Source organism: Scedosporium apiospermum (genome assembly GCF_000732125.1).
Source record: "Scedosporium apiospermum strain IHEM 14462 chromosome Unknown SEQ_SAPIO_0094, whole genome shotgun sequence".
NCBI lineage: Eukaryota > Fungi > Ascomycota > Sordariomycetes > Microascales > Microascaceae > Scedosporium > Scedosporium apiospermum.
Window position 1 is genome coordinate 228511 of NW_015971795.1, and position 27291 is coordinate 255801.

At 50.8% G+C, this 27291-nt stretch overlaps 6 protein-coding genes and 1 pseudogene across 6 annotated transcripts; all 7 read left to right on the forward strand.

Moving 5' to 3' along the window:
- Positions 1-467: 467 nt before the first annotated feature.
- SAPIO_CDS4752 (uncharacterized protein) lies at positions 468-4078 on the forward strand (the record flags this gene model as incomplete). Its single annotated transcript, XM_016787228.1, has 10 exons — positions 468-728; positions 795-1067; positions 1151-1299; positions 1348-1412; positions 1471-1665; positions 1723-1935; positions 1993-2059; positions 2447-2695; positions 3662-3897; positions 3969-4078. 10 exons carry the CDS (start codon positions 468-470, stop codon positions 4076-4078), a joined length of 1818 nt encoding a protein of 605 aa, XP_016643107.1.
- Positions 4079-5451: 1373 nt separating this feature from the next.
- SAPIO_CDS4753 (uncharacterized protein) lies at positions 5452-7537 on the forward strand (the record flags this gene model as incomplete). The annotated part of the gene is made up of 2 exons (XM_016787229.1): positions 5452-5859; positions 6383-7537. The coding sequence occupies 2 exons, from the start codon at positions 5452-5454 to the stop codon at positions 7535-7537; spliced, it is 1563 nt and encodes a 520-aa protein (XP_016643108.1).
- Positions 7538-12113: 4576 nt separating this feature from the next.
- On the forward strand, positions 12114-13728 carry SAPIO_CDS4754 (uncharacterized protein; the record flags this gene model as incomplete). The annotated part of the gene is made up of 4 exons (XM_016787230.1): positions 12114-12667; positions 12939-13285; positions 13335-13500; positions 13602-13728. The coding sequence occupies 4 exons, from the start codon at positions 12114-12116 to the stop codon at positions 13726-13728; spliced, it is 1194 nt and encodes a 397-aa protein (XP_016643109.1).
- Positions 13729-14421: 693 nt separating this feature from the next.
- On the forward strand, positions 14422-15456 carry SAPIO_CDS4755 (Uncharacterized protein; the record flags this gene model as incomplete). The annotated part of the gene is made up of 2 exons (XM_016787231.1): positions 14422-14530; positions 14591-15456. 2 exons carry the CDS (start codon positions 14422-14424, stop codon positions 15454-15456), a joined length of 975 nt encoding a protein of 324 aa, XP_016643110.1.
- Positions 15457-16439: 983 nt separating this feature from the next.
- Positions 16440-17827, forward strand: SAPIO_CDS4756 (Serine-threonine protein kinase; the record flags this gene model as incomplete). Its single annotated transcript, XM_016787232.1, has 3 exons — positions 16440-16621; positions 16696-17036; positions 17124-17827. 3 exons carry the CDS (start codon positions 16440-16442, stop codon positions 17825-17827), a joined length of 1227 nt encoding a protein of 408 aa, XP_016643111.1.
- A 1054-nt stretch (positions 17828-18881) lies between these two features.
- Positions 18882-21548, forward strand: SAPIO_CDS4757 (uncharacterized protein; the record flags this gene model as incomplete). Its single annotated transcript, XM_016787233.1, has 7 exons — positions 18882-19075; positions 19154-20071; positions 20133-20220; positions 20296-20350; positions 20413-20479; positions 20833-20858; positions 21103-21548. The coding sequence occupies 7 exons, from the start codon at positions 18882-18884 to the stop codon at positions 21546-21548; spliced, it is 1794 nt and encodes a 597-aa protein (XP_016643112.1).
- A 3221-nt stretch (positions 21549-24769) lies between these two features.
- Positions 24770-26407, forward strand: SAPIO_CDS4758 (annotated as a pseudogene; the record flags this gene model as incomplete).
- Between the last annotated feature and the right edge of the window lie 884 nt (positions 26408-27291).

Sequence of the window (27291 nt, forward strand, 5' to 3'; positions counted from 1 at the left end):
TTGCCAAAGGTGCCGAAGTTCAATGAAGACTTTACACTACTCCCTGGACCCATGTCTACAGATACCGAGGATAGGTTCAGGGGAGCAATGCTTAGTGTAGCTTGTCCCGTTTCCCCGCCCCCTCAAAACCCCACATGCCGACCGACGTGGGCCATTCGGTGATGGAGCGTTAAGTGACGAGTCAAGTATGACACCAGACCGAAATGGAATTGTCGACCCACATACTGCGCACTCCTCAAGACGAGAATGGACAACAGGCTAGGGATGTAAAGGACAACCGGCTGCTAATATAATAATATCAATCTGCTGTCCCTTTCCTCCATATACAGATTGTAAACCGTACCTCATTGCCCTACGACTATAATTAGCTCTTTTAGGTATTGTACATATTGATTTGGTTTCGATTCTGGTCGGCATCCTTGAAACACTTTCGTCATCATCTGTACCCGAAACGAACCCTGAATATCATGTCATCGAACGGCGGTGCAAATGACACCCGGAGCAGAGCAGTTCCCGAACCCCTTCAAGTCGTTATCGTGGGCGCTGGCATCGCGGGCCTAAGTGCGGCCATTTTCCTGCGCGAACAGGGTCACAAGATCACCGTACTTGAGCGGTCGCGGTTCGCCAATGAAGTGGGAGCTGCGCTGCACATTGCGCCTAATTCACATGGCTTGTTGAAGAGAATCGGCATATACGCCCACCATATAAACGGTACCCTCATGAGATCGGTAAGTATTTACCAGTAATCCAACGGTAGGAAGATAGATAAGCTGACATCTCCGCTACGTATGTAGGTCACGGAATACGACATGAGTAACACCTTGAAGCGAGATGTCGATTTGACAGAGAACAACAAACTATGGCAACATGAGTGGAGCCTAATCCATCGTGTCCACTTACACGAGGAGCTTAAGAGAAGAGCCACATCCACTGAATACCACGGATATCCAGTCGAGCTTCGTACCGCATGCCCCGTTATTGAAGTTGATCCTGCATCGGCGACTGCGACATTGGAAGGCGGCGAGCTCGTGCGAGGAGATGTTCTCCTCGGCGCTGATGGTGTCAAGGTGGGCCCGTTTCCCACTCTATTTTTCTTTCTTATTGTTGTAGACCCGTGGAGAATCCCGTAGTATTGATTTTCTGTCTTTAGTCTGTTACTCGGTCGAAGCTTGTCGGGGGCGACATCAAACCAAAGCCATCCGGGAAAAACGCCTTTCGGTTTTTAGTACCTCGCCAGACCGCTCTGGATGATCCTGTCACTCGAGACTTCGCAACCAGAGATGGCCAGCTCATTATCTGGTATGGCGAAGACAGGCGAATTGTCATGTATCCTTGCGACTCAAACAGGCAGCTCAACTTTGTATGCATACATCCGAGGGAAGAAAGCCAATCCGCAGAAATAGCGGAAGGGGGTAAGTTACCTTGCAATTTCCGCCCACTGATTTGGAATTGTACTAATCCGCAACGAAGAATGGAATCTCTCGGTGCGCAAGGATCGTCTGCTAGAAGTCTACAAAGACTTCCACCCCTCAATTGTGGCACTTTTAAACAAGGCAGATGCGGACTCGCTGAAGGTCTGGGAGCTCCTAGATATGGACGCCCTTCCCACATGGGTTGAGGATCGCTTGGCTCTCCTCGGAGACGCAGCTCATCCCTTTCTCCCTCGTAAGTGTATTCAGCCTGGGAGCTTGAATGGAAATCGGAACCCTTCATTGTGCACAGGAAAGCTTACAACTCAGGCAGATCAGGGACAAGGAGGTGCATGCGCCATCGAGGACGCTGCTTCCCTCGGTGTTGTTCTTCAGCGTGGTGTGCGTTATGAGAACATTCCAGAAAGACTCCGCCTTTATCAGGATATCCGCATGGAACGGGCTCACCAAGTGCAAGAGTACTCCCGCATAGCAGGGCTGGACCTTGGGAAAAGAAAACTTGACAGTAGGTGAATGCCAACTTCCACCCAGGAATCAAGATATCAACTGACATTATTCAAAGTGATGGGGTATACCAACTACAACTTTGGTCACGATGAATGGGACTACTCGATAAACGCCTTCCGGAGGTGGGATTGGGCTAGGAAACCACATCTATACTGGAGAATGCCCGTATCATTTGGTCCGATGCCCGGTCCTCGACAGACTTTTGAAGGGAGCCCAAGGAACACTCTAAACTCAACATTCACCACAGCCTCGATTAAGTTTAAGACTTCAAGGACAGTCCTTCAGAATCTATTCCCATCGCATTCATTCTGTTTTAAGAGCCCTGGGACTGTTGCATATGCTAGCTTCTCCCAGACGACACTAAACAAGATGGAATGGCTAGGTGGTTCAGGATATCGCCACCTTGGACTCTACATACATGGCGTCCAATACGTCCAGAAGAACGGGGAAGTCCTAGATGGAACCTTCTTGCCTGTCCTCTTTGAAAGTTTAACTGACCCCATTGTCAGTGGGCGCGAAGAGTTGGGAATGCCTAAACTCTATTGTTCCCTTGACTTGTGGCGCCGCGAGACTAGCTATAGGATCCAGGCAGGATGGCAAGGAGCGACGTTTGGCACTTTCCTTCTGGATGGACTTAAGGAAGTAGATCCATCAGAAGATAAGGGAACTATTGGCGGAGAAGATGACCAAGGTATTATAGCGTACAAGTACATTCCACGTGTCGGGGATCGTGGAGCTCCCGATGTCGAGCACGCTACGTTCGTGTCGCACGCGCAGGAGGCAAAGGTTGTGCCTAGCCGAGTCCACAAGGTATACACGGCGGATAAAGCTTCCATTTCCTTGGATCCCTTGGATTGGGAGTCCCTTCCTACATTGCATCATGTTATATCTCGACTTGCTGAGTTGCCCGTTTACGAGGTCCTTAGCGCAAAGGTAGTTGAAGGAACTGGTGTGCCAGACGTTTCGAGCGCGAGACGAATCGATTAGACTAGACTCCCATTATTACATGTGTTCATTTTCTCCTAAAACGCCAGTCAAACGTATTAGAACCTTTTCCATTTCAAAGAAGTTGTTTATTCTAGCTTGTATATATATGTGTCCATGTCAATCAATCGACTCTTCCCGTCAGTTGCAACGGGCGACAGTTGATTCCGTCCTTAGGTGTGTTCCATGGTCTGAGGTAATATTCCTTGCGGACCAGATTGTATGAAAGCTAGGAAATAAAGTGGTCTACCTCGGCACGGCCTGCATCTATGGTAAACTCTGAAGATGGCTTGGCCGGACGAATTTAATGTCGCGGCTGCTGGCATAAGACGGAAGCGAAGTGAAGAAGCAACTGTAGTATTTCTCAGCTCAAGCAACAGAGTACTGGATTTACTCCTGCTCTCGAGCCAACACTTGAAGCTCGTCGAACCCCACCGCGGCAGCTACTCCATACCGGCCCGGTACGTCCGATCTCCGATCTACTTGCCGAGAACGGATTGGATTTTGGATTTGCACCAGCATTATCAATCATTATGTCACTCCACATCGGGACCTGGACCTGGGTAGCGCGGGGGGCGGGCGGCTTGCTGGTGGTGCGGTTGGTAGCCTCATAAAGAACACCTTATCTACTACTCCTCTTTAAAGAGGTATAAACTTTAGATCGTTCTCTCCTACTCACCGTCATTTAGAAACGACAAGTCATCAGGCTTTTGCACTAACGTTAAAACGACTACACCAAGAATTCCCAAGGATATCAGGCCGATAAGCCGCTTCATTACAACCCACGACGTCGAGGCCAAGACAACATTCTCAGACACCTTGTCCGAGGAGGCACCATTCCAGACTCTCCCGGATGGTGTGGATTTTGCTCTCTGCTATGCCACAAACAAGTTCCCCGTCTCCTTCTCAGCTGACAGCGACATCTCAACGTACCAACATTATACCCAGAACCTCCCAGGGATAACAATCGCGATAGGTGTGATGATATCTTTATGTAGAAACAGGAATATTCGCCCAGGGGTGGATTTCTAATATAGCATTATATAGGTACCGTCCTCCGCGTTGTCGATATGCCCCCGGGAGCTCTGTCACCGATGCACCGAACGGTCAGTTTTGACTACTACGGCGTTGTCCTCGATGGAGGACAACTCTGCTGAGACTATTTCGGGATATGAGGACAAGCCATGGCGCTCTAGTCAACCTTCTAATATGAATACAAATATTAAGAGCGGGACGCTCACCTGCTTTCATTCTTCCCTCTGCACTTGTCATCCGTGAACACGACGATATTCCGAAGACATTTCCTCGATTCTTTTGTGTCCCTGTGGAGCCGACTGCCGGCTCCACGAGAGCTCGCGCAGCTTCCAGACGGTCTGATTGGTAAAGCCGAGACAGTTCTTGCCTCAAAATAGTTTAGTCGATTCTACCCCGCAAAACAGACCAACCCTGCAACCCCGATGTCAAGATCTGGGGCGACCCGAGACGACGCCGCCCATGGTTGACATTGACATACTTTGACCGCGTGCATATCATCTATCATGATTGAACGTCCAGCGTCCCTACAACTACATGCCTAAGTATGATTTAATGATCCCTTGACTATGAATCCGCGGCACGAACAACAAGAGCCAGGGTCTCCGCCTAAACCCCTTTTCCAGTGCTCACAATGCCACCGTGCCTTCAGCCGAGTTGATCACCTGGCCCGGCATGTGCGTTCCCGTAGGTCCTCATCAGAAACAGACATCGCATTGAAAATAGGGCTGTTAGACTTACGCCTTGACCTCTACTGCAGATTCCCAGGACCGACCCTTCCGTTGTGAGACCTGTAACAAGGCATTCGGACGCCAGTATGAGCCGCCCCCCGATATCCCAGCTGCCGAGTTTAGAAAGGAGCTAAATCCAAACACAGAGACCTTCTGAAAAGGCATATGACATGCCATGATCCAGACACTCGCGGAAGCAAGCGCCAACGGCGCCAGTCGAACCAAGGACCGCGAGTGTCCCAGGCTTGCAAAGCCTGCGCGGCTACTAAGCTGAAATGCGACGAAAATGAGGAGTGCAATCGCTGTATACGGAGAGGGATCAATTGCGATCGTGAAGCTCGCGGCGGCGAAAAACCACAGAGGCCCTTAAGTCGCCGTTCTAGTAAGTTTCACGAGAGAAGGGCGTTTTAAGACCAAAGATGCGTTGTTCATTTTCGCATTTCCCCTGCCTCGACGGCAGGAATTATAACTAAAGCATGATGCAGCAAGACAACCCGAACTCGCTCTCAGTCCACCTAGTACTGAGGCTAGTAATATGACAATATTACCAATCCCCCACGCGCAAAGTTTGAGTCCAGAGTCCACTGAAGTAACGAGCCATGGTGCGGCTCCATTGTACCAGTTGTATTTACACGTTGCCAACTAACTACTGGAAAGAATCAGGCCGGCCACCTACAGTTATCCATCCCTCGATTGAACAGCAGCAGCAACAACATCCTCAGTTTGTCGAACACAACTTCTCCAGTTTCTTGAGAGGCGTTGTGACAATGGAGGTCGACAACGTGCCACCTCCCATCGGAGTTGTCGATGAGTCTCGTTTCGAACCATCACTGGCTCTCCACGGTCTACTCGACTTTACGATAGACGGCGAGTTTGGATTTGAGGATGTAGCCGCTGGCCTCTCCAACTTGCCAACCAGCCCTTCTCATTATTTTTCAACCATTCAGCCACTAAACGCCGGACCTGGAGTGAATTCCGGGGAAGCCTTCTATCAACAGAAGCACATTGCTTTAGGCATCGAGGCGTACAAGCAATCCTCTCTCGGTGTCTGGGAGCCCTCAAAACATGATCACGGGGGCTCTGGCATTGAAAGCTTATCTGCTTTAGGCCCAAGCCCGCCGGAATCCCTCAGCCTCCCACAGCCCGGACTCGATCAGTCACATTTGGACCAGAAGGTACCTATAGCGGCTCGAGACGAGATCTTGTCGATGGTACTTGAATCATGTAAGCCTAGTAGGTGGAAGTTGGTTACGAAGGGATTTCCTACACCGGGCCTGTTAGGCACGCTGATTCAGTCATTCTTTGCCCATCACCGTCATGAAGTAGACTCGTTTATGCACGAACCCTCGTTTATTGTCTGCCAGCAGAGGCCGGAGCTTCTGGCTTCCATAGTATCCTCGGGCGCGTCGTTAACCGACTCCAAGTTACTGCATATGGTGGGTTTTGCCATGGAAGAGACGCTACGCACATCACTGCGGCGCGTTTGTGAAGATGGGAATGCGGTAACGAGAAAACTTTGGCTTTTGCAAGCTTTCCTGTGCCACGTTGAAGTTGGTATGTGGAGCGGGATTAAAAGAAAGATTGAAATATCAGAAAGCCACCGACAACACCCCTATACGGTATGCGTGTGTCCGGTATTTCTCTGGGACTACCTCAAGAATATAACAAGTTGCGTTAACTCTGATGCTTATACGTTAGATGATTCGCCGAGGCGGTAGGTTTTACGGCCCGCCAAACCACCATGTTCCCCCTTTACCCGAAGACGTCGGCGCCGTCCTGCACGAAAAGTGGCTGGGCTGGATTCATCAAGAGAGTTTCAATCGACTTGTCTACCGAGCCTTTATCTCGGATTCTCAAGCAAGTATTGCGTTATCCACGAACCCGCTGATATCATTTGCCGAACTGAAGGCCCCAATGCCCACTTCGGCGTATCTTTGGCACGCAAGAAGCGCCGAAGAATGGAAGTCACTTTATCTTGAGATTCCGCAAAGATCTACTCCTCTGAGTCTTGTCGAGTACCTAAGCGACCCGGTCGAACTTCAGGGCTGTTATGATGTGCACTTCTGCCAACTAATCATCCTTTGCGGCGTTTGGGGCATGTTTTGGCACTATCATCAACTTCGCGTAGCCCTTGGCAAATGCAGAGATACCAATGCCGGATTATCACTTCACCATCAAAAAATTCTACAAATCCTTGAACAATTTCGAATCAACGCGCCAGAGGAGGAAGAGCTTCCCGCGCGGGCCGAAATCACCCTACTCTTCGAATTGCTATATATGCACCTGCACATGCCATTCCAAGAGGTGGAACTATTTGCCGGAAAGCGGACGCTCGACGATGCTCGAAGGGCCTTGCCACAGCTCCGCGCTTGGCTCGATAACGAAGATTCCCGCCAGGCCGTCTGGCATGCCGGCCAAGTGTTGCGTGCAGCCGAGACTTTCCGGCCTATGCACCTCCGCGGCTTTTTTGCAATCGCCGTCTACCAAGCAGCACTCACCATATGGGTCTACAGCATCGCTCCGCAAATCAAGGGCACAGATCCTTCCTTGTTCGGTAACCCTGATAATCTCGCGTCGCTAAGCATTTGCTTGAATGGACCAGACCTCCCCGCAATTCAACGGTTTATAAATCGGGGAAAGCCGGGACTTTGCGTGATCCAGCCTCGAGGGGGAGGGTCGTACCCCGATATGACGCCGGCTATCCCACTATCGGATCACGAGGCTGTGGTCAATGTGGTACAAGAGATACTAAGCGATAACTTCCGTGGTTGTGAAGCTCCTCCTCCCTTGGTCGAGAACCTTACCCTTCTTCTCCACAATCTCGGGAGAGCAGCGACCAACATCAAGACTTGATTATCCACTCCCCTCCCACCCCCGATCTCTCACCCACATCGGCCCCAGTGCGACGACATCCCGATTCTCCTTCCCCCGCACATAGGCGCTCCCCCGCATGTTAGCATGCAACCGAATATCAACAAGGAGGATAATGCAAAGCGTGTAGTATATATATAAATATATAAGATCTAAATAGGATTGCCTGATTTTTTAAGGCTGTAGGGGCCCCGAAATAGATAAAGCTACTGGAAATATTGCACAAGCCCGCAAAGCAATACGAGACTACACTCCACCAGGTATATGCCGGTGCGGTGTTAGCCCGCCTTCGGCCTTATATTAAGAAGAAGTGCTAAACACGCAAAAAGATATCCGAAGCGCTCAAATGTACGTCTCCCAGCACAGGGAGGTATATTACAATCCCAACACTAGCCCGTTGACGGTATCAAGTGGATACAACTGGTGACAGGATTGAGGTGGTTGTCTGTTCGTGGTAGAGTGAGGCAGTCAAGCAGTGTTCACAAGATATGGGTGAGAAGTGCGTATTCAAGTGTAGGGGTGTAGTTGTACTTGAATTGACTACTGGAGAGTCTTGAAAGACAAACTAGATACATGGTAGAACCCGTTGTTTATATAGACGTTTCCCTTCCAAGCTCTCCCGTGCAGGTCGGCTCTCGAGTCGACCGACTGGTCGCTCCGGTCTACGATCGATCGGTCATCTGTCGAGGTGACCGATCAGTCGCTTCTTGGCAAAAACGACCACGTGACTAATAGTTCTGCCGTGCCACACCGCTTCCTCGTGACCTGGTCGCGGCCACGTCGTGATAAATAATATATAAAGATATTAAAATAATAAGAATAGATCTACTTTATATATAAGAATTATAGTCTATAAAGATAATATAGGTTGGGGAGAAGCTGGGTAGCAAAGCCGGAACATTCAAATGGGAATTAGAGGGAGTAAAGTTTTCAGAGCCTGTAAACGACTTTTACGGTCTAGAGAAAATCTAGGAAGTGGTCTTTCAGTTCAAGGAAGAAAAGGAGTAATTACGAAAGTTTCTCCATTGAAGCGAGGCGGCTATAAAACCTAGAGTATTATTTTATAAATGTAAATGAGCTATCATCGAACCCTGTAACCTGGCGTTGATTTCTCCTTATTCCGTGCTTCCCAAACTCTACTCTGTCCATGCGGATTCGGCGGAGGGCATCGGAAATCGTTCTGCAGCCAACTTTAGGCATGTGTGCCCTCAAAGCGGGTGGGGGATTGGTGACTTACTCCTTTTCAACCGCCTCCGGCGTCGTAGGTCTGATTGTTTTTTTTTTACTTGCGTTGGTTGGTAACTCGATCCGTTCTTTCTCCATCTCCTTATGAATACGCAATGATCGGCCGGTAGCATGATCTTGGTTCCAGCTATGATGAACTCTTCTAGTTGTTAGAACAAGTCAAGTGGATTCCAAGCCTTGTCAAGAGCTGGTTCAATGTTCTCTTATAAATCGAAAGAGTAGTGGGGTGTCGTCAGTACTCAGACGCCCGTGGAGGTTCAGGAGCTTGGTGAACAGAGTATTCGGAAGAGACTGTGAGCTCGATTGCGCCTCTTAAAGTATTCTAGACGATGGAGGTTTGCTGTATATCATGTCATTGCCGAAGACTTGCAATTACGGATCGACCATCCTCGCGCAAACCCAGGCGGTGCAACGTATCCTATCGGTGCAGCCGACCCCGACGCACATGCATGCCGGACAAGGAGAAGTCCGGCCGTCATCATGACGCGAGTCGTATTACCAACCCTTCATTCCCTCCGTACGACAATATATTCGAGTGATCGAGGAGTTGGAGGGCTCGGAAAACTTGCCCATCTCAGTAGGCAAGTGTCGGCGGGTGTGTCTGTGGGTCCGGGATCTTTATACTCATGCTTACCGGGGCAAGACAAGGTGCTGTGGTGTCACCAAATCCGCTCATAGTGTCCGTTTAGGTTCTGTTTCTCGGTGTTCTCGCTAGACGGTCCTTCATAGAATCTGAACCAATACGAATGCGTCTAATCTATCACCACACAGACAGCCAGCCAGGCTGTAGCCTGCGCAACCTTTTTATTAATCCTGCAGGCTTCCTTTCTTTCTCTTGGCCCCGATATACCTCCTCTAGCCAATGGAGAAGTGATGCCACTTGGACCGAGCAGACTAGATACAAGACGTCATCACAGAAAAGGGCTTGCGTGCTCGGAATTGAATGGATCATAGAAAAAACGAAAAGTGGTGGAAACCTCGGTGCCTTTCACGTGGAGGAAGGTGGTAAGATCTGCCGGCAGGAAACCGGAGCCTGGGAGTGACAGGTCACCAAAACATTAAGTATTTCATGGGAAGGGTCCTAGCGGGGTCGATTATACAAGGGAAAGGGAGCCGATCCGCCCCCCATTTGGCCATAAGATAGAGATCCGCGGTTTGAGGTTAGAACGGACCCTTTCCCGTTGGCCGAATTGTAGGCGAAGTCGGGATTCTGGATGGAAAATAGAGGCAAAGGCAGCGGCACTCTCTTCAAGTCCAGTGACCTAGGGAGAGAGTTTGGAGATAGATCGAGGTTGGCCCTGTGTGCGAATCGCGAGATGTAACAGTGCCCATGTCCCAGCTGTTGTGCGCCCACCCCCATCCGCATCCGCCCGCAGGCTTGTACAGATAAATGATAGAACGATCGTTTTGGGAATAAGTTGGAAATGGGAGCTGTCCTCAGCCATCCGTTTTGGCACCCGAGGGCGGGTCGAAGCGGACGTGGCACCACCATTCTCCAGCAATTGATCGGCCGGTTATCTCTTCAGCTACCCGGCACTGTGGGTGATGACGCCGACCGTCCTCACGTTGCTCCGGGCACATTGGGTGAGTTTGATATATTTCCACTGACAAACACCACAGGGACAGCAGCATACCTAAGGTTGAATCAGTATTATGTGGCCTAATAACAATAACCAAGACACCACTTACGCTGCTGTAGCCGCGAATATTTCGGCTCGTCGCGCGTTCGTCATCAAACCGACGCTTAAGACAAATGCGACTGTGAAAGCAGCGAGCATACCAAGCTTTGCAGCATCGTTGGTGACGAGGTACAGACCCGTGATGGAGCCAATTAAGAGGAGCGCTGCGACAAGGATGCTAATACCGGCAACCGTGAGGGAGATAGACTTCTCATTAAATCGCCCTATACGGTGAAGACCGTCCCGGGGTAGTTCTTCCTGTGGCATGTCAGTAGATTCCCCTGAATTCCGTAATGGGAGCACTTGCCTTTGCCGGCCAGTGGCGTCTCAAGAAGAGGGATAGATAATATGTCTCCGGCGGCGTATTAACCGCTACGAGATCGTCTGGGGCATCTAGGAAGGTCTTCTCGTCCACCGAGTGCAGGGTACGGCTTTTTAAACCACCGGGCGGGCGTATGCTTCAAGGACACGCTTGTTGGGCTTCTTCAATTTCGCGATCTCACTCTGTAGCAACAGCGCCTCATCTAGGTAACAGTCAGCGTTTTCCTGGGGCGGTCACGAGATTGCAAACGCACGATACTCCTTTAATTTCGTGCGAATCCTCATAATGAGGTCCATACGAACTCGCGTTTCTTCGTTACTAGTCTCATACCGGTGCATCATTGTCTCCCACGTCCTGGCGGCATCCTTTAGATCCATGTCCTCGCTGAGGGCATCACGGATATCCAATTCGTTCAGTTGATTCTCAAGAACAAGCAGCTCCGACTGCAGATAAAGCAGATTTCGAGCCGCGAGTTCATCGAACTTACGGTAGATAAGAGTCTCATTGTCGGGGTCAAGCGTTATCTATCTTGCAACGTCGGCAAATCCCTCCCTCCGATGACTTGGAGGGGCCGAATTATTACAATGCCTTGAATTTGGGTTCACATTCATGGGCCACAGTCGGGAAGGAGGGGTTGATATCGCAACGTACGCGTATTTTAGGCAGATCGTGACATGCGTAGGGTTGGGACTAGGTGGATGAGAAGCAGATGTGATTTCTTCGACTGCTTCGGTCCTGCTTGGATGTTTCGAATTATCAACGGGAAATCGACACGAGCCATCTGGCGACCAGTTGCTACGAATCTGGGTCGTCGGCGACAGTGTTTGCCTAATCAGAGCGCCCAACGAACGTGGCGGTGGCAGAGCTGATGCAGGATGCCTTAGTGACCAACTAAATCGTCTGACCAAGGAGGCGAGGTGGCAGGCAGTGTTAGAGCTTGTGCAAATCCAACATTAATGTGAAGCTTGTATTGGAGAGGTGCCTCCATCCTTTTTTCCCCCTCTCGATTCCATTCTGTCAAAAAAAGAAAAAAAAAAAGCTTTTAGGCCTCTGTTCACCGCTTGTCGAATTCATGCTCGGCCCAAACCATCGCTCTTCGCTAGAACGGTGCTCTTCAACATCACCACTCCATTTCCTTCCTTCCAGACCCCTCGGCCTACTGACTGCAGGTCGTGGAAGCCGCTGAACCTTTGATTGTTGAACGACCGTTAGTCAATTTGAAGCCGCTAAACTCCAGTGAAAAATTTCACCTGTTGAACACCGCACTGGACTTCGGGTTGTGGCGACCCTGTCGCTTGCGACGTCTACATTGATGGCGACTGGGCTTCAAACTGACCCCGGCTTTAACGGCGATGCCGACAATCTTCCGAGCTGGGGACTCGGTGAAACGGTGACCTTCGACGAGACGCTCCATCCAGCCCGGTGGCGTACCTACGTAGTCGACGAATTAGTCCAACCCTTTGTGACAGGAGTCGTCCAAGAACAGTCCCATTACGAGAAATTCCTTTCTACCCGCCGTCGTTCCGAAGCGGGCAAGTCGACACTGGCCAGATATCCAAAGCTTATCACGTTTCACGGCGACATCCGTCCGGATGTTCTTACCCCAGCGCCGGGAAGCGTCCCCTCTGCGAGTAACAAACCGCCAGTGATGAATTTTACCTCACGTTCGAAACAACACTTTGTGGAGGGAGTTGTGGATGGCACCTTAGTAGACGCTTGCCCAGATAGCGGTGCGGACAGATGCTTCATGTCGCCAAGGCTCGCCTCTGATCTCGGCCTATACCCTGCTGATGGGACACAGAAGAGGATCGTCCTCGCCAATAAGAAGCACGTCGAATCTCCCGGCATGGTCAAGGTCCCGTGGAGGTTTGTTGAGGAGCGGAGAAGCCACACTCTGGACTGCTGGATCCTCCCGGGATGCGTCCATGATCTTGTCCTGGGATGTCCTTTCCTAGTGGCGACACAAACACTCACCAGGTTCACTCGTCGCATCAAATCTAAACTGACGGAGTTACCGAGGAGATTGCGGCTAAGTCTTCTCGGTGAGGGGAAGCAGCGTCTGTGGGGATCCCTTGACGGCCATCCATCCTACAGCAGCACTGCCCGGAACTGGCTCAGATATTATACTCGTCTCTAGTGCATATGCCCGGAAAATTGGATTAGCCATCGATCGGGATTTCGAGAATTGGCTTGAGGTTGAGTTCGCCGACGGAACAACCGCCTGGACTAGTGGCGTCGTACGAGACGCGTCATGGGAAGTTGGTGGGAAAACGGTTCGGTGCGACTTCCATGTGCTGGAGGAACTCTCCGTGGACGCTATCGTGAGCAATAACTACTTGTTCGACTTGAATATTTTCTCAGAGTATGGTGGATGCTTCTTCGATATCGATTCGGAAGAGGACCTCTTTGAGCTTTGCAACATCCGCCTCATCGGCCGGTATGGTGACGGCCTAAATGTTTTGGAGCAGGAGTATCTAGAAGACGGTAAGTGTTACTTTCGATATTTCAGGGTATTGGCTAATCATCGCTGCAGTAACTTCCCCAAATGCCTTCGATCCCGAGATGGTCCAAAGAGAGCTAGCAAGACGAGATCAGATCCGTGATGAGATATTGGCCTTGCCCGACAATGAGCGGGAAGTAGCGACCCAAGCCGAGGCGGAGAGGCAGCGTCGATGGCAAGACTTGAGACAAGCTCATTGGTCAAGGCGGAAAATTTCCTTATCACTGCCTCAATCATCAAACGGGAATGGCAATGCCCATAGGACTGAGATTTATAGGGGTAGGACGCGGATTTCGGAAGGACCTCCGGTGGAGCAGGCCGCTGGGGATGGTCTCCGAGGGGTTACCAGCTGGATGACATTGTGGAAGAAAAGGACCCGCATTATATCCATTCCTTTGAGATATACGAGGAGGAACCAGAGGGCTAGTCAGAGCTTGAACGAATAATGGGGGTGGAGTTCTATTCTTTAGCTGCATAAACACGCTCGAATAACTTAGTATTTCGGGATACCAAAGTTTCCGCCCTTTCAAATGGGGAGTGATGTAACCCCCCCTCCCTTTTTCAAGCCAGAGGGCCGAGCAAAGACGGGCTTCTGTTGGATACGACTCTAGAGCACCTATTCAGAGGCAGCAGCCACCCTTTACTGGTCTCTCCGACGACGACCGAAGTCATTCGCGCCCCATAGTAACCACTTGGCTCACCACAATAGCCCAGTCTGGGTCGCGGGGAAGACTTTCTTAGATTCCCACTAGTGGTGGTCCTGGGAAGTGAGTGGTAGGTCCGTTGCTGAAAAGGATTCGAAGATGAGGCTAGTCTCGTGATCTACAAATCACGTGACAACTATATCCCTGTGCAAGACCCAGGCTGTCCAAAGTGGGTCGCGATGAAGTTGCCGAGGCTCAATGACCGGACTCCGATCGAGAACAATGTTCACTAATGTTCACTAATCACTCTTTGGGATGTCGCAACTTTGCGGGGACCTGTCTAAATCCGACTTGGCTGAGGAGGAAGACATGTGAGACTTGGACAACATATATTGAAATAAGAGCTGTCTCAAACCATACGTGAACAGATTGAGTGATCAATTGATTCCTTCACCTCTGCCTTGCACCAATGAAAGATGAGCGATACGTTGGAAATTGTTCCCTTTGCAGACGCAGCGCGTGTCACGGCGGTTGACTCTCATGTCTACTCCGCCGTCCTCGTCGAAGGTTACTGCATTGGTTCAGGTGAGTGAGCATGTTACTGCACTGGCTCGTCAACCGGGCATCGTTAACTCCTTCTTGTAGTACCCAATGGCGGCTACGTCGCCTCTTGCATTCTGCGCACCGCGTCGGAATACCTCGCAGCTCGGGGTCAGCCCGACGTAATATCTGCGCACTTCGAATACATCAACCGGACCGAAGTCGGCCCAGCCATCCTCGTCATCGAAGATGTCAAGCTCGGTCGCGCCCTCTCCACTATCCAAATTACCCTGTACCAAAACGACTTGCAGACTTCGGCACCCTGGATCACGTCGCAATCCCGAAAGGAAGTCATCGGTTTCCTCACGAACACGAAACTCTCCCTCGAGAAGGGCCTAAGCCTGCCCACCGGTTGGACCCTCGACCCTCCCACACCACCAGTAGACCTCGTGAAGATGGCCCGCGGAGAGGATCCCAATTGGGCGCTGAGGCCGCAGTCGCCCAGCCCTCGAGCGAACTCCTACGCGCGGGCTCAAACGAACATTGAAATTTTCTCGCCGCGAAGGGGTCAACCAAGACGCGGGGTGGAAGAGTCGTGGATTCGGCTGGTTTCCGGGGAGGGCTTCACGAATGCGTCTCTGGGTTTTGTGGCGGACTGTTTCCCTTACGTTGTCGAGGCCTGGAGGCCGAAGAAGGACGAGGAACCTATTCCGTTCCCGCACAACGAACTGTTCTGGTACCCCACGGTCACTCTAAATCTCGACGTCAAAAAGGAGCTCAAGGATGGGGAGAACGAATGGGTTTACGTGAGGACGAGTGCCAAGTCTATCCAGAATGGGAGGTTCGACTTGGATGTTGCCATCATGGATATGCACGGAGATATTGTTGCCATTAGCACGCATTTGTGTTTGATTCTTTCGGCTGCGAGGAATCTGGGTGCTCGCAGCGGCGCTAATAAGGGCAAGATATAGACTTGGTTTACTGGAATAGATCGCTTTCGGTCGCCATGTTATAGAAAGTTATTCTCTAGAAACACGTTTTCATGAAGGAATGTGTCTTCGAAGCCCTTTTCTCATCTAAACTATGACAAGTGGGCAGTGAGATGTGTTTGAGGAATATCGACGGCAGTTGATAGCAAGAGCTTCTTTTGGCTGGCTCGAGGAGGCGTTGGTCGGTGCCGGCGAGGACATTATCGCGGACGATATGCAAGAGCAGATCCAACTGGCCTTTGTGCTAAGGAACCATCAGCGTCTCCAAGGCTACTTCGAGACTCGTCGGTACAGCCACTCGACGCCCCCGATCACAAAGCATGTCGTTACTGTCGGGGGGGCTCAAGCACGCGTAGAGTATTGGGAAACTCGATGACACCTGTGGGCTCAGAAACATGAAAATAAGGACTGGCCCATCCAACGTGTCTGGAACATCCACCTAGGCTTTTCCACGACAAGCGTTTGAATGACGATGCCGGGGAAACGGCGTCTTCGACTTCTGGTGACTAGAGAGTGACAGGGGAAGTGGGGAATCAGGGAATCGGACGGACGGATGGGCTCAGTTTGTTAAGATTTAATATGTGTGTCCCAACAGGAATCGCGTAGGAGCGTTGCGTTGATCCTGAGGAAGACGGTAGGTGGCGGCCGTCGAGGGAGGGAAGTAACAGCTCAGCGCCGGTTTGTCTGAGAGGTAATATGCGAATTCGGGGTAACATTCACAGGGTGGAGGGGCCTTCAGTCGCTAACCTTACACCGAGGCAGAGAGTTTTCAGAATGAGAAGAAGTTTAGGGTCGGGGTTTTATTGCTATTTTCAATGCCGTTCTGACTCGTCAAGGAGCAGGACTTGAAGAACGGCAGCTGCAGCCACTAATCAGCAATTGCCAGAATAACAACCACTGCACTCCGAAACTCGCTCTCATCTCTTCCCAAAACACATCGTTGACAAGAACAGCGTCATTGAAGGATGGACTCGTCCAAAATCAGCAACGATGACTCGGATATCGAAGAGGGTAGCAATGCGTACCATATCGGAGGCTTCCATCCCGTTTACGTTGGGGACATATTCAACAGCCGCTACCGCGTTCTCAACAAAATTGGATATGGAGCGTATTCAACGGTTTGGCTTGTCCAGGACGCGCAACGCGAGTAAGCGAAAAATTTTCCAGTTTCGGAGAAGGGAGAATAGAGGCAAAAAAATAATCTAATATTTTGGTCTCTAGAAAGGGTCACGAATATGAATATGTTGCACTCAAAGTTCTGAGCGCCGAGTGCTACTTCACTGACCATCCCATATTCGAGCGAGAAATCCTCAGGCATCTTCGAGATGGAAATACTAGTCCGCTCGGGCATTCGTACATCTGCCACTTACTGGATGACTTTGAGCACCAGGGTCCGAATGGCAGGCACGTCTGCCTCGTCTTTCCCCTCATGGGTGAAACGTTGAGGAGTTTCGGCGCTTGGTTCAAGGACAGCTTGGTTCCATACACGGTCATGCGGCGATTCGCTATCCAGATCATCCTCGCGTTGGACTACGCCCACGATCAGGGCGTCATACATACCGGTACCTAAATTCTCAGGCATCTTATTCCATTTCAGTAGAACGGTACATGTCTAATTCCGGTGGCGATGGTGCCTGCCTGACATCTAGATATCCAGCCGAGCAACATCTTCGTAAAATTCCGAGACTTCACAAAAGTGGGCCGCTATTTGGAACACAGGAAACCGCCGGAGCAGGACCGCGAAGAACCGCGCTACAAACCTATTCCGTCGCAATCGCTGCGGAACTACTACTTCTCCAAAGAAGACAGAACTAAAGTCGACGAGTTCGATGTGGTCCTGGGGGACTGGGGCGTCGCAAGCTGGAAGACGAAGCACCTGACAGAGAACATTCAACCTGTTGCACTCCGTGCTCCCGAAGTCCTCATAAAAGCCTCTTGGGACACCCAAACGGACTGGTGGAACCTTGGTGCAGTCCTCCTGGAGGTGTACCGTGCCGTCCGCATGTTCAACGGCCAAGCTGTCGGCCCTGACGAGAAGGCCCGTTACGAACTCCGCGAGCATCTTGCCGAGATTGTCGACTTCTTTGGCCCGTTCCCGAGGTCGCTTCTAGACAAGGGCGACCCGCAGATTGTTCAAGATACCTTCTGCGAAGATGGGACTGTCCGAGGTTACCCTTCTCAACTGGACCGGCCGCGTCTTTCTTCTGAAGAGTTTATGTTGGGGCTGAAAGAAGTGGATCGTGAGGAATTTGCCTCCTTTTTACGTCTCATGATGAGGATTAACCCTAATGAAAGACCCGATGTGGTGGCGCTTTTGAAACATCCGTGGCTGGATGCTTGGGCGGGTGCTTGACTGTAATAGATGCCCTTAATCTGTTAATTAACGAAAGGAAATGAGAATTATGCACTCATTTCGTACCATCTGCGATGTCCAATTGTTAGGCGAACCCTGGCGAGCGGTATTGAATGCTGAGTTTGTTTGCTGTAGACAACTCTAAGGCTTCGTACTGAGTCGGGGAGTTGGCAATCTTTCTCTGAAGGGAATACCCAGGATATCACGTTGAGGATGAGGACGAGGATGACGCGACCACCAGGCCCGATTGGGAATCCGATGTATCCGAGAAAGTAGGAGTGCGGAGTGAGGGATCGCACAAATGAATCACGATGCACCCACCTGTATTGTGCCCAACACTTCAAGTGATGCGCCATTGGTAGGCCCCAAAGGACAGCCCGCTTTCCACGCAGCGCAGTTCTTCCTATGGTCGCTAATTGCTCCGCATCCGCCGCAAGGCCAGCAGTGTACAAGTGTTCCTAAGCTAAGGCTCGCCTATTATTACTCGAACGACGCTAGAGCGTGTCCATGAGACTAGGGTTGTGTATGCCACAGGCTAGCAGGTATCGTTAACATCCTCGAGATGGCGTAATTTTACCAACATAGGTGGAGTCTTGTCGGGCCGCTGAAAAGAAGCCTTGCATGGTCTGTAGGGCTGATTTCAAGTAGTTTCGATCCGTTTCCCAATTACCTCAACACCGCTGCAGACTGCCGTGCTTCCGGGGTCGCTGGGCGCTAGCGAGTGGTGGATACCTCGGCCTAGGTTCAGTTTACACCTTGTTTACTGATCACTCCGATCGAGAATTAACACGCCCTTTTGTTGAGATGTCGTTTAATCCGGGTGAATTACCAATCCGCCCGTGGGCAGTTCAACCGTCAAACGATTCTCAACTCTGGCCTTTTCGAAAGTGGGCTCAGATATCTAATTGATCACGATGGGGTTGGATATTAAAGAAAACAGCTTCCCTTGGAGTGAGGTTCTGTTGGATGCAACATTGCAAAGCAAGCGCAGATATCCAATCTCAATCGACTAACACCAAGCATCTCTGATTCCAGTTGATTCAAACAATCAGCCATGTCAGTATCACCAGCCGAAAAGGACAGCGAAAAGGCTAGCTCCCTCGCGGAGACGCCCGGTACTCCTCCAGAACTTCAAACTGAGTCCCAGGAAGTGATCCCATATGAGCAAGACCCGCGGAATCCATGGAATTGGAGCATGGCATCGAGGATCTTCCACACTGCGGTGCCGTGTTGCTTGTCGTTCCTCATGTTTGTCCAGCTCCTCCCGGCCTAGACACTGCGCCTATGTATTCTACTAGTGGCTAATCATCGATTTGCAACTCCTAGGACCTTTTCCACGTCTGTCACCGTCCCTGCTGCCGGGTTAATCATGGAAGATTTTCAAGTCTCACGAACGCAGTCACTCCTACCAATAACCATATATACTCTGGGTCTCGGCTTCGGTCCGCTCCTAGTCGCACCATTCTCGGAAGTTTGGGGACGAAAATGGGTGTACCTCATCACAACAACTTTCCTACTCGCCTTCACTGGAGGTTCCGCCGCCGCCAATAACTTTTCTGCTCTCCTAGCATGCCGATTCCTCGCCGGCCTACTGGGGTCCGCAGGTATCGCCATTGGGGCAGGAACTGTGGTCGATGTCTGGCAACTGCACAAGGGTGGAGCGCAAGCATCAATCCTCTTTATATTAGGGCCATTCCTGGGTCCGACACTCGGGCCCTTGGCTGGCGCATACGTACTCAAGGATCACGGATACGACTGGCGCTGGACCCAATACCTCCTGTTGATTGTCGGAGCTCCCGTCTGGTTGGGCTGCCTTGTAATGAAGGAGACTTCGCAAAAGTGGATTCTGCGCAACGACGAGGGCTCAAAGATAACCCTAGCGGGTTCCCAGATAGCCTCCCTCATCGTCGGTGCACTCATCAAGCCGACAAAGATGCTCTTTACGGAAGTTGTCGTGTCCTCGCTGGCCATCTACTCGGCCTTCGCTTACGCCATGATTTTTAGCTACTTTGCCAGCGCATCATATGTGCTACCGAAGTTCTACGGCTTCGACCCCCGCCAAACAGGATTGACTTTTATTAGTATCATCATCGGTTATCTGCTGGGTGGTATCATGTTTGTCGGCTTTGATGTTACTCTGCACGGTCGGGCGAGGAAGCGAAGCCCTGATGGGAGGACGGGGCCAGAGCATCGACTTTACGCTGGGATGGCCGGGAGTATTTTCATCCCGGTCGGCCTGTTCTGGTACGTTGATCGGGAACTACAGGTCTTTCTTAGCTCTTGTTAATATCAATTCTACGTAAAGGTACGCGTGGGCGGCAAAGCAGAACGGCAATTGGGCAGTGCTGGTGGCTGCGGGCATTCCGTTTGGCCTGGGCACCTTTGGTCTCTTCGTAAGTCGAAGTCTAGACTCTAGGGAGCCTTCACATTTGCTCTCTTCTGCCCTGAGTTTTTACTAACTCGTCCAGCTCTCTGTCATTACGTACATGGTTGACTTTTACGGCAGAGAAAGTGCCGCGTCAGGTTAGTTGTGTCGTCCCCTGTCTGTTGATACCACATATTCTAAACATACCATGGACTTTTAGCTCTTGCGGCGAACGGCATATTGCGATACACGCTCGGGTCCGTATTCCCACTATTCACCTTCCAGATGTACGAGAATCTCGGGGTTCACTGGGCTGGGAGCTTATTTGCGTTTCTCTCGATTCTTTTGCTTCCAATCCCGTGGCTCCTATTCAAATTTGGCCCGAGCCTAAGGCAGCGTAGCAAATTTGTAAAGATGTGAGAAACACAGATTGGCGAGGACATTCCTAACATATTGTAATATACTTAAGGATTTGGACGAAGATAGAAGGTTGATGGATATTAGTTTACTAGAACTCGAGGCATACAAATGTTGCTAGCCTTTCTCCCCCTTGACTATTAGATCCAGGCCCAGACGGGGAATAATCGGATTTTGATGGCACCCTGACACCTTGATCGATTCAGAGTTCCCCTGCATGTAGATTTGAGGCTGAGGGCTGGTCCGTGTGTATGTTGGAAGACGATTGGCGAGGAGCTCTCTTCCCCGCCCAGAGACTCAGCCCCAAATCTACCTTTGTTCGGATCCCAGCAGCAGAGGGCGTCGTCAGGTTGGAAAGAGCAATCCAAAAAACTACCTTGACGAGGTATTGGGGCGAGCGAAGGCTCGACGACTCGAACCGAAAACTCGTCGCAACTTTCAATTCGACGTCCGCTTTGCCTGGAACGACCGGTGCACGTCGCGATGGACCCAGTTTCAGCGCTCTCGGTCGCGGCCGCTGCCATTCAGTTCCTAGACTTTAGCGTTCGCTGTCTGGCTGGAATCACCGCAGCGTATCGCTCGATCGACTCGGGTGGCTCTCTACCGGATTATTCAGATATTCTGGGAACCGCGGAAATGCTGCATTCCTCAAGTACTCGCTTAAGGGAATCTTTATCGCAAGACATGCTGCGCAGGCCGCCGACAAAGTCTGAGCAGCAGGTCATCGCCGTTTCTACGCAGTGTGTTGATATTGCCAATGATTTGATCCGTGCTCTCGACCATTTTGCCCCTTCGGATCTCACAGCAGCCTCGGTAGTGAATAAAATCTACGCAAGTTTTAAGGCTTCGTTAAACGCCAGAACTGTGCAGACCCTCCAACAGAAGATACGCGATGTCAGGGAGGAGTTAGTGTACGTTGTGCTTCTCGACCTAAGGTAAGTCGTGTCAAAGTTAACGCCAGTGCTTTCCGGACTTACTTGTAACCTTTCTTTTCCATTCTTTCCTTTGGAGAGGATATGAAGCATTTTGCCAGTCAACCGGTATCGAAGCAAATGCAAGGGAGCCGAATATGGTCTGAATCACCAGGGATCGGGGAACAAATTCTGGAACAGGTCAAATCTCTGAAGCACTGGCAAGACAACCTTAATCTTGCATTCAAACAGGTCCAGGAGTCCCCCGGAGCATGTATCCCATAGTCAATGGATCGGGACTAGTCAAGATGCCCCAGTGGTCAAAAACGGATGTCGCCAACAGTATCTTTGATCAGCTTCTCAACAACTTGAAGTTTTCGGCAATCTCCATTCGTGAAGGTCGAGTAGCCGAGGCGTATGGCAAAACGTTCGAATGGGTATATGGCGCCGCCGGACCGGAATCGAAACACCGGCATGAATTTCAACGATGGCTTGAGAGCAACGATAGCAGCCTGTATTGGATCACTGGCAAGGCGGGATCGGGGAAAAGCACTCTCATGAAACACATAATACATGACGTACGGACGAGGCGTCATTTAGAGGTCTGGGCGAAAGGAACCCCTCTCATTGTCGCATCTTTCTACTTCTGGTTGGCAGGGAGTGAGAATCTGCGGCATTCCCAGGACGGCCTCCTTCGGACATCTATCAGGCGTTAAGCATGCTCAAAGCCCTGGATCCCGAAAACTCCATCCAGTTTTGGACCTCATTTGCCCTTTCCAGGGACCGGGACAGCCCTTGGACCTTAACTGAGCTTCAAACTGCCTTTCGGTTCTTGCTGGAGACCCGGGGGACGACCGTGAAATTCTGTTTCTTTATCGACGGCCTTGACGAGCTTGAAGGAGACAAATCGAACTTGATTTCCTTCACTCGAAGTGTCGGCGAATATCCTCACCTCAAGTTTTGCATTTCAAGCCGGCCTTGGATGATATTCGAGGACGAGTTTAATTCGAAACCGCACCTCATGCTGCAAGACCTCACTTTCCACGATATCAAGTCGTTTGTCGATTCTGAATTGAGCTCGAGTGTTGCATTCAAAGAACTCCGGATGATGGACGAAATAGCTAGCGAATTCCTGATCCAGAGTGTATCCGAGAAAGCTTCGGGAGTCTTCTTATGGGTGGTCCTTGTTGTTCGGTCTCTGATGGAAGGGCTAAGAGACGGAGACAGGCTGCCGGACTTCCAGAGGCGGCTAGATTCACTGCCACCCGAGCTCGATGACTTATTTCGAACGATACTGCACCATTTCGATCGCCGCCTCATAAAACAGGCATCCGCGCTGTTTCAAATGGTGAAAGCCTCTCCATCCCCCTTATCTCTCCTTTGCTTGTCTCTCGCGGACGAAGAAGACGCGGGGCTTGCTACCCGGCAGCGCGTCGAGCCGTCCCTCTTCTTCCCAAGACAAAGATTCTACCGCGCCCTTAATATGAGACGTCGTCTTGACAGCCGGTGCAAGGGCCTCCTCGAGACGGGAGCTATTTGGGTCAAAGCGGACGCCCTGTTACATCCCCGTCGAGATTATTTGGATCCCGCTGACGTTGTTGCAGGACGGGTAGATGCGGTTGACGGCATTCTGCGAAGCTCTTCTGCTCCTCCAGTGAGCACTGGGGAAAGTGATATGGTAGTCTTGAGAGATTATAGACAGCTTCCGCCCGAATATGGGGATCTGCTGGCAAATGCCGACGTTGAATATCTTCACAGAACTGTTAAAGATTTCCTTGACCAGGGCGATATTTGTAAGCAATCTCCTCGGCCACGGATCCTGATTTTGACCCACATCTCGCCCTTGCTCGATGCTACCTTCACCAACTCAAGTGTGTCCACTACAACTTTAGCGTCCGTGTGCCAGAAGGGACCTGGAATGCAATTTTCTGGGTTCTTGAGTTCGCCTCTCTGGCAGAGGTGAAAGGGACCTCACAGGTTGCCTTGCTGGATGAACTGGCCAAATATATGGCTCGCTTCTTTCCCCGGACCACTCAACAAACCAACCCGCGATTCAAGACACAGTACGCTGGCCCATCGAGCCGCCAGGCCCTCCAACCGACTTTATGCACCTTGCAGTGCAGTGCGGCCTCCGACTCTACGTCGAACGGAAGCTAGGCCAGACGCAACCGGGGATCGATTATGTTAGGTCACTTTTGGAGACTTCAGTCTCCCGTTACTCAACAAAGTACACTCGTCCTAAAGGTCCCCCCTTTCTTCGAGATCGACCTAGGAGAGATATAGCCGAAAGTTTGATGGCGCATGGTCGAATTTTGGGTCACGAAAGGCAGAGGTGGCTACAGAAAATCGAGGCATGCTATGAGACCCTTTTACCTGCGTCTTCAGCTGAAGAAGCAGATGCCCATGATGATGAAGGCGATGAGCCCTACTTAATCCGCACGTCGTACGACATGATTGCCCTGGATCGGGAGAACCCATATCGGCAGACACTCCTGCATAATAGAGAAGTGGTGGCAAATTTCGGTACTACGAGTCTCGCCCCCATTACTGAGGAGCCTTCGCCGGTCGAGGCCTCTTCCATGCGGACACCTGCAGCTGCTTCGAATACCTTTCTCGTTTCATTCAAAAGACGATTAAAGAAGCTATGCCTCAGTTACTTGCGCCGCATCAAAAACCCGCCCTGAGACCCGGCAGGGTGTGTCACTGCATTTGAAGCAGAAGGCATGACAACTAATTCGAGCATGACAGAGACGGATACATTGCTGGGATATATTACTGGGATAGATCCCCGCGACGACAGAAAAGAGTCATCTTCATAAACGCATTATCATTGTCGTGACTGTCCCTGCCCTAAACCCAAGACGAAGGGCCGGGGGCAGCCGCCCGGTGGAGAAAGCGAAACTCTGATCTGGTTCTTCATCCATACTCCTTACTTATGTTCCCAATGCGAAGCCTTAACTTCTTTATTGTTGGCTACTGCGCTGGTCACGATACGATTGTGATACTGTTGGGAGCCTGGAGAGATATGGTGTTACGTGCAGGTCTTTTAGAGTGAGGGGTTGGTCGTCACACACGGTGACACAGCCAACGAATTATAAACATCTCGTCGACGTGAGCCTCTTGATCGAGTTAATCTCAAGAGCGGGGCAATTTCCTAGGAACTGGATTCCATGGTGTTGCTCATCAGTTCCCGCCGAGCCACCTCGAAGCAACAAGACAAGAAATTGTAGGGCACGTCAACTCGACACCATGGATTCCAACATCCTATTCACAAACAAAGCCCAAACGGTCTGGAATAATGCCATAGAATTAGCGCAGCAATTCGGTCACTCGGAAGTCCTCCCCATGCACCTCGCATGGGTCTCCCTCTTCGAGTCCCCTCCAGGACCGCAGAATGTGATACCCATCAACTTCGATACCATGTTCAAGCAGGTTATCGAGCTGGCTCACGGCAGCCCTCGGGCTTTTTACAGGGCGCTGGAGAAGACGATTACCAAGCTCCCTAGCTGGAGCCCTCCTCCATACACGGTCAGCGTATCTCCCTCATCTCATACTGTCCTCGAGAAAGCCAACAATCTTCGGAATCTCCAGCGGCACTCTTTTATTGATCTTTGCCATATTATCATAGCGCTTTGCCAAGATGCCGACATCCAGACTGCCTTACGGGAGGCCACGATTCTCAATACCGACCTAATAGAGAACGCCATCTGCACTATCACCCAGGAGCTCGGTTTCACGATCGATATGACTGCCGCGGCCACGGGCGACAACTGTGATCTCATAATTGGCCGAGAAGAAGAGATCCGCCGAGCCATGTGTATCCTCAGTCAGCCAACTAAGCATAACGTCCTCCTTATTGGAGAACCCGGTGTTGGTAAGACCACTATCATCAGGGACCTTGCTCAACGCATTACAGTCGGCAATGTACCGGACCACCTCATGAACTGCAAGCTCCTGTCTCTCGACATCAGCGCCCTTATCGCCAATACTGAGCGGGGGGAAGTCGAAGGGCGACTGAAGCGAGTGCTGAATGACATCACGCAATCTCCGGAGACTATTATTCTTTGTGTAGAGGAGATCCACCTTCTGATAGGGGCTAGCGACGTGGATGCCACTCACCTCCTCTGGTCCATACTCGGCTGCAGCCAACTTTGTTGTATTGGCACTACTACCCCTTCTCACTATAACAATTGTATTGGGACGGGTGGGGGGCTATTCGAGCAGTGTTTCCATCTGATAATGATCAAGGAGCTATCTCTCCCTGAGACTATCACCATTCTCCGAAGTCGCAAGGAGAAGTACGACCAGGACCATGGTGTGACAATTCTCGACAGCGCCCTAAGAGCCTCCGCAACTCTCGCCGCTAGGTACCCTATTCGTCGTCTACCCGCCTCGGCCATAGACCTTGTTGAAGAGGCCGCTGCAGCCGTACGGATTGCCCACCAATCTCGGTTGGAAATCATCGAGTCTCTTGAGCTCAAGCTCTGCCAATTGACCATTGACATCAATGCCCTAGAGAAGGAAAAAGACAGGGAATCTGGATTCCTCCTCGCACAGGCACAAATGGATGCTGGCAAGGCCTGGGAAGAGCGGGAGCTGCTCATAATGCAGCAAAAGCGAGAAAGGAAGCGCCACGAGGAACTCGGCTTTGCTAAGGCGAAGCTTGATGAATTGGGAAAACGCTTGAATTTTGCGGAGTATAATGGTGACCGCATCAAGGCTGCTGGTTTGAAGTATGGCGTCATTCCCTTGCAGAAGATGACTATTCGAATGATGGAAATGTGGAACGCTGCTGTCGATAGGCCAACTGTCACCAATATCGTCACGGCTGATAGTGTCATTAACATTGTATCCCAGCGGATGGGCATTCCTATTACCGAAGTTTAAGTCCATCCATGGAAATCTGACGAGGTTTGGATAAGGGAGAATGCAAATAAAAGAGCGCTCAGGGCTAGTGCCATCTCTGAAAGCAGGGATTTCTGCGATGATATACAGGATATGAGGTCTAGAGAGCCATAGGTTGCAAGCACGGATCAGTCTGGGTTCTCGTCCAAGTTCACCACGCATGACTATATTCGTGGGTCAGAGTTACAATTGCCACAAACGTTCATCTCTAACAATATTATTGCCCTTGTTCGATAGTGTCAGACAGAGCCGTGAACCGAGCTAAGTCGTCGCAATTTCGATTTCTTACGAAGGAAAGTAGGAATATCAGTCTCGTCGATTCAACCTCGTTCTAGACCTTGCTAATATCCTTCTGGATCTTGCAAGTATCGTTCACGCTCTTTCCTCACGGACTCTATAAAAGGATGCTCCAACAACTCTTTGGCAGTTCTCTTCTCGGGTAACCACTGGAGCATGGAAGATGCAAAGTCGAGATATACCTCCTTTGCATCGCCAGTTAGTTCCATCACCGTGTCTACCAATTTCCTCTTGCCCAGAAGATCTTTGCGAAGTATTTGGTCTGTAGCAAAGCAGCACGTCAGTTTTCCCTGTCATCTCTTTCATCATGAACGTCCTGCACAACTTACTATCGTCATCGAAAAAAGGGCCACCCTAGTACTCGTTCATTGTCTTGCATTTACTGCCCCGTCGGTTTATGACTGGTGTCCCTAGCTTAGCGTCGCGATACCTTCTTTCTCTCTCGATGACTTCCTCGACGGATCTCCAAGGATAGACACCATCTGGGCCAAATGAACGTGAGCATCATATTCGCCGTCATCGCCGGCAGGCCTGAAAAGGCTTACATCTTCCGGAAGATTCCACATCTA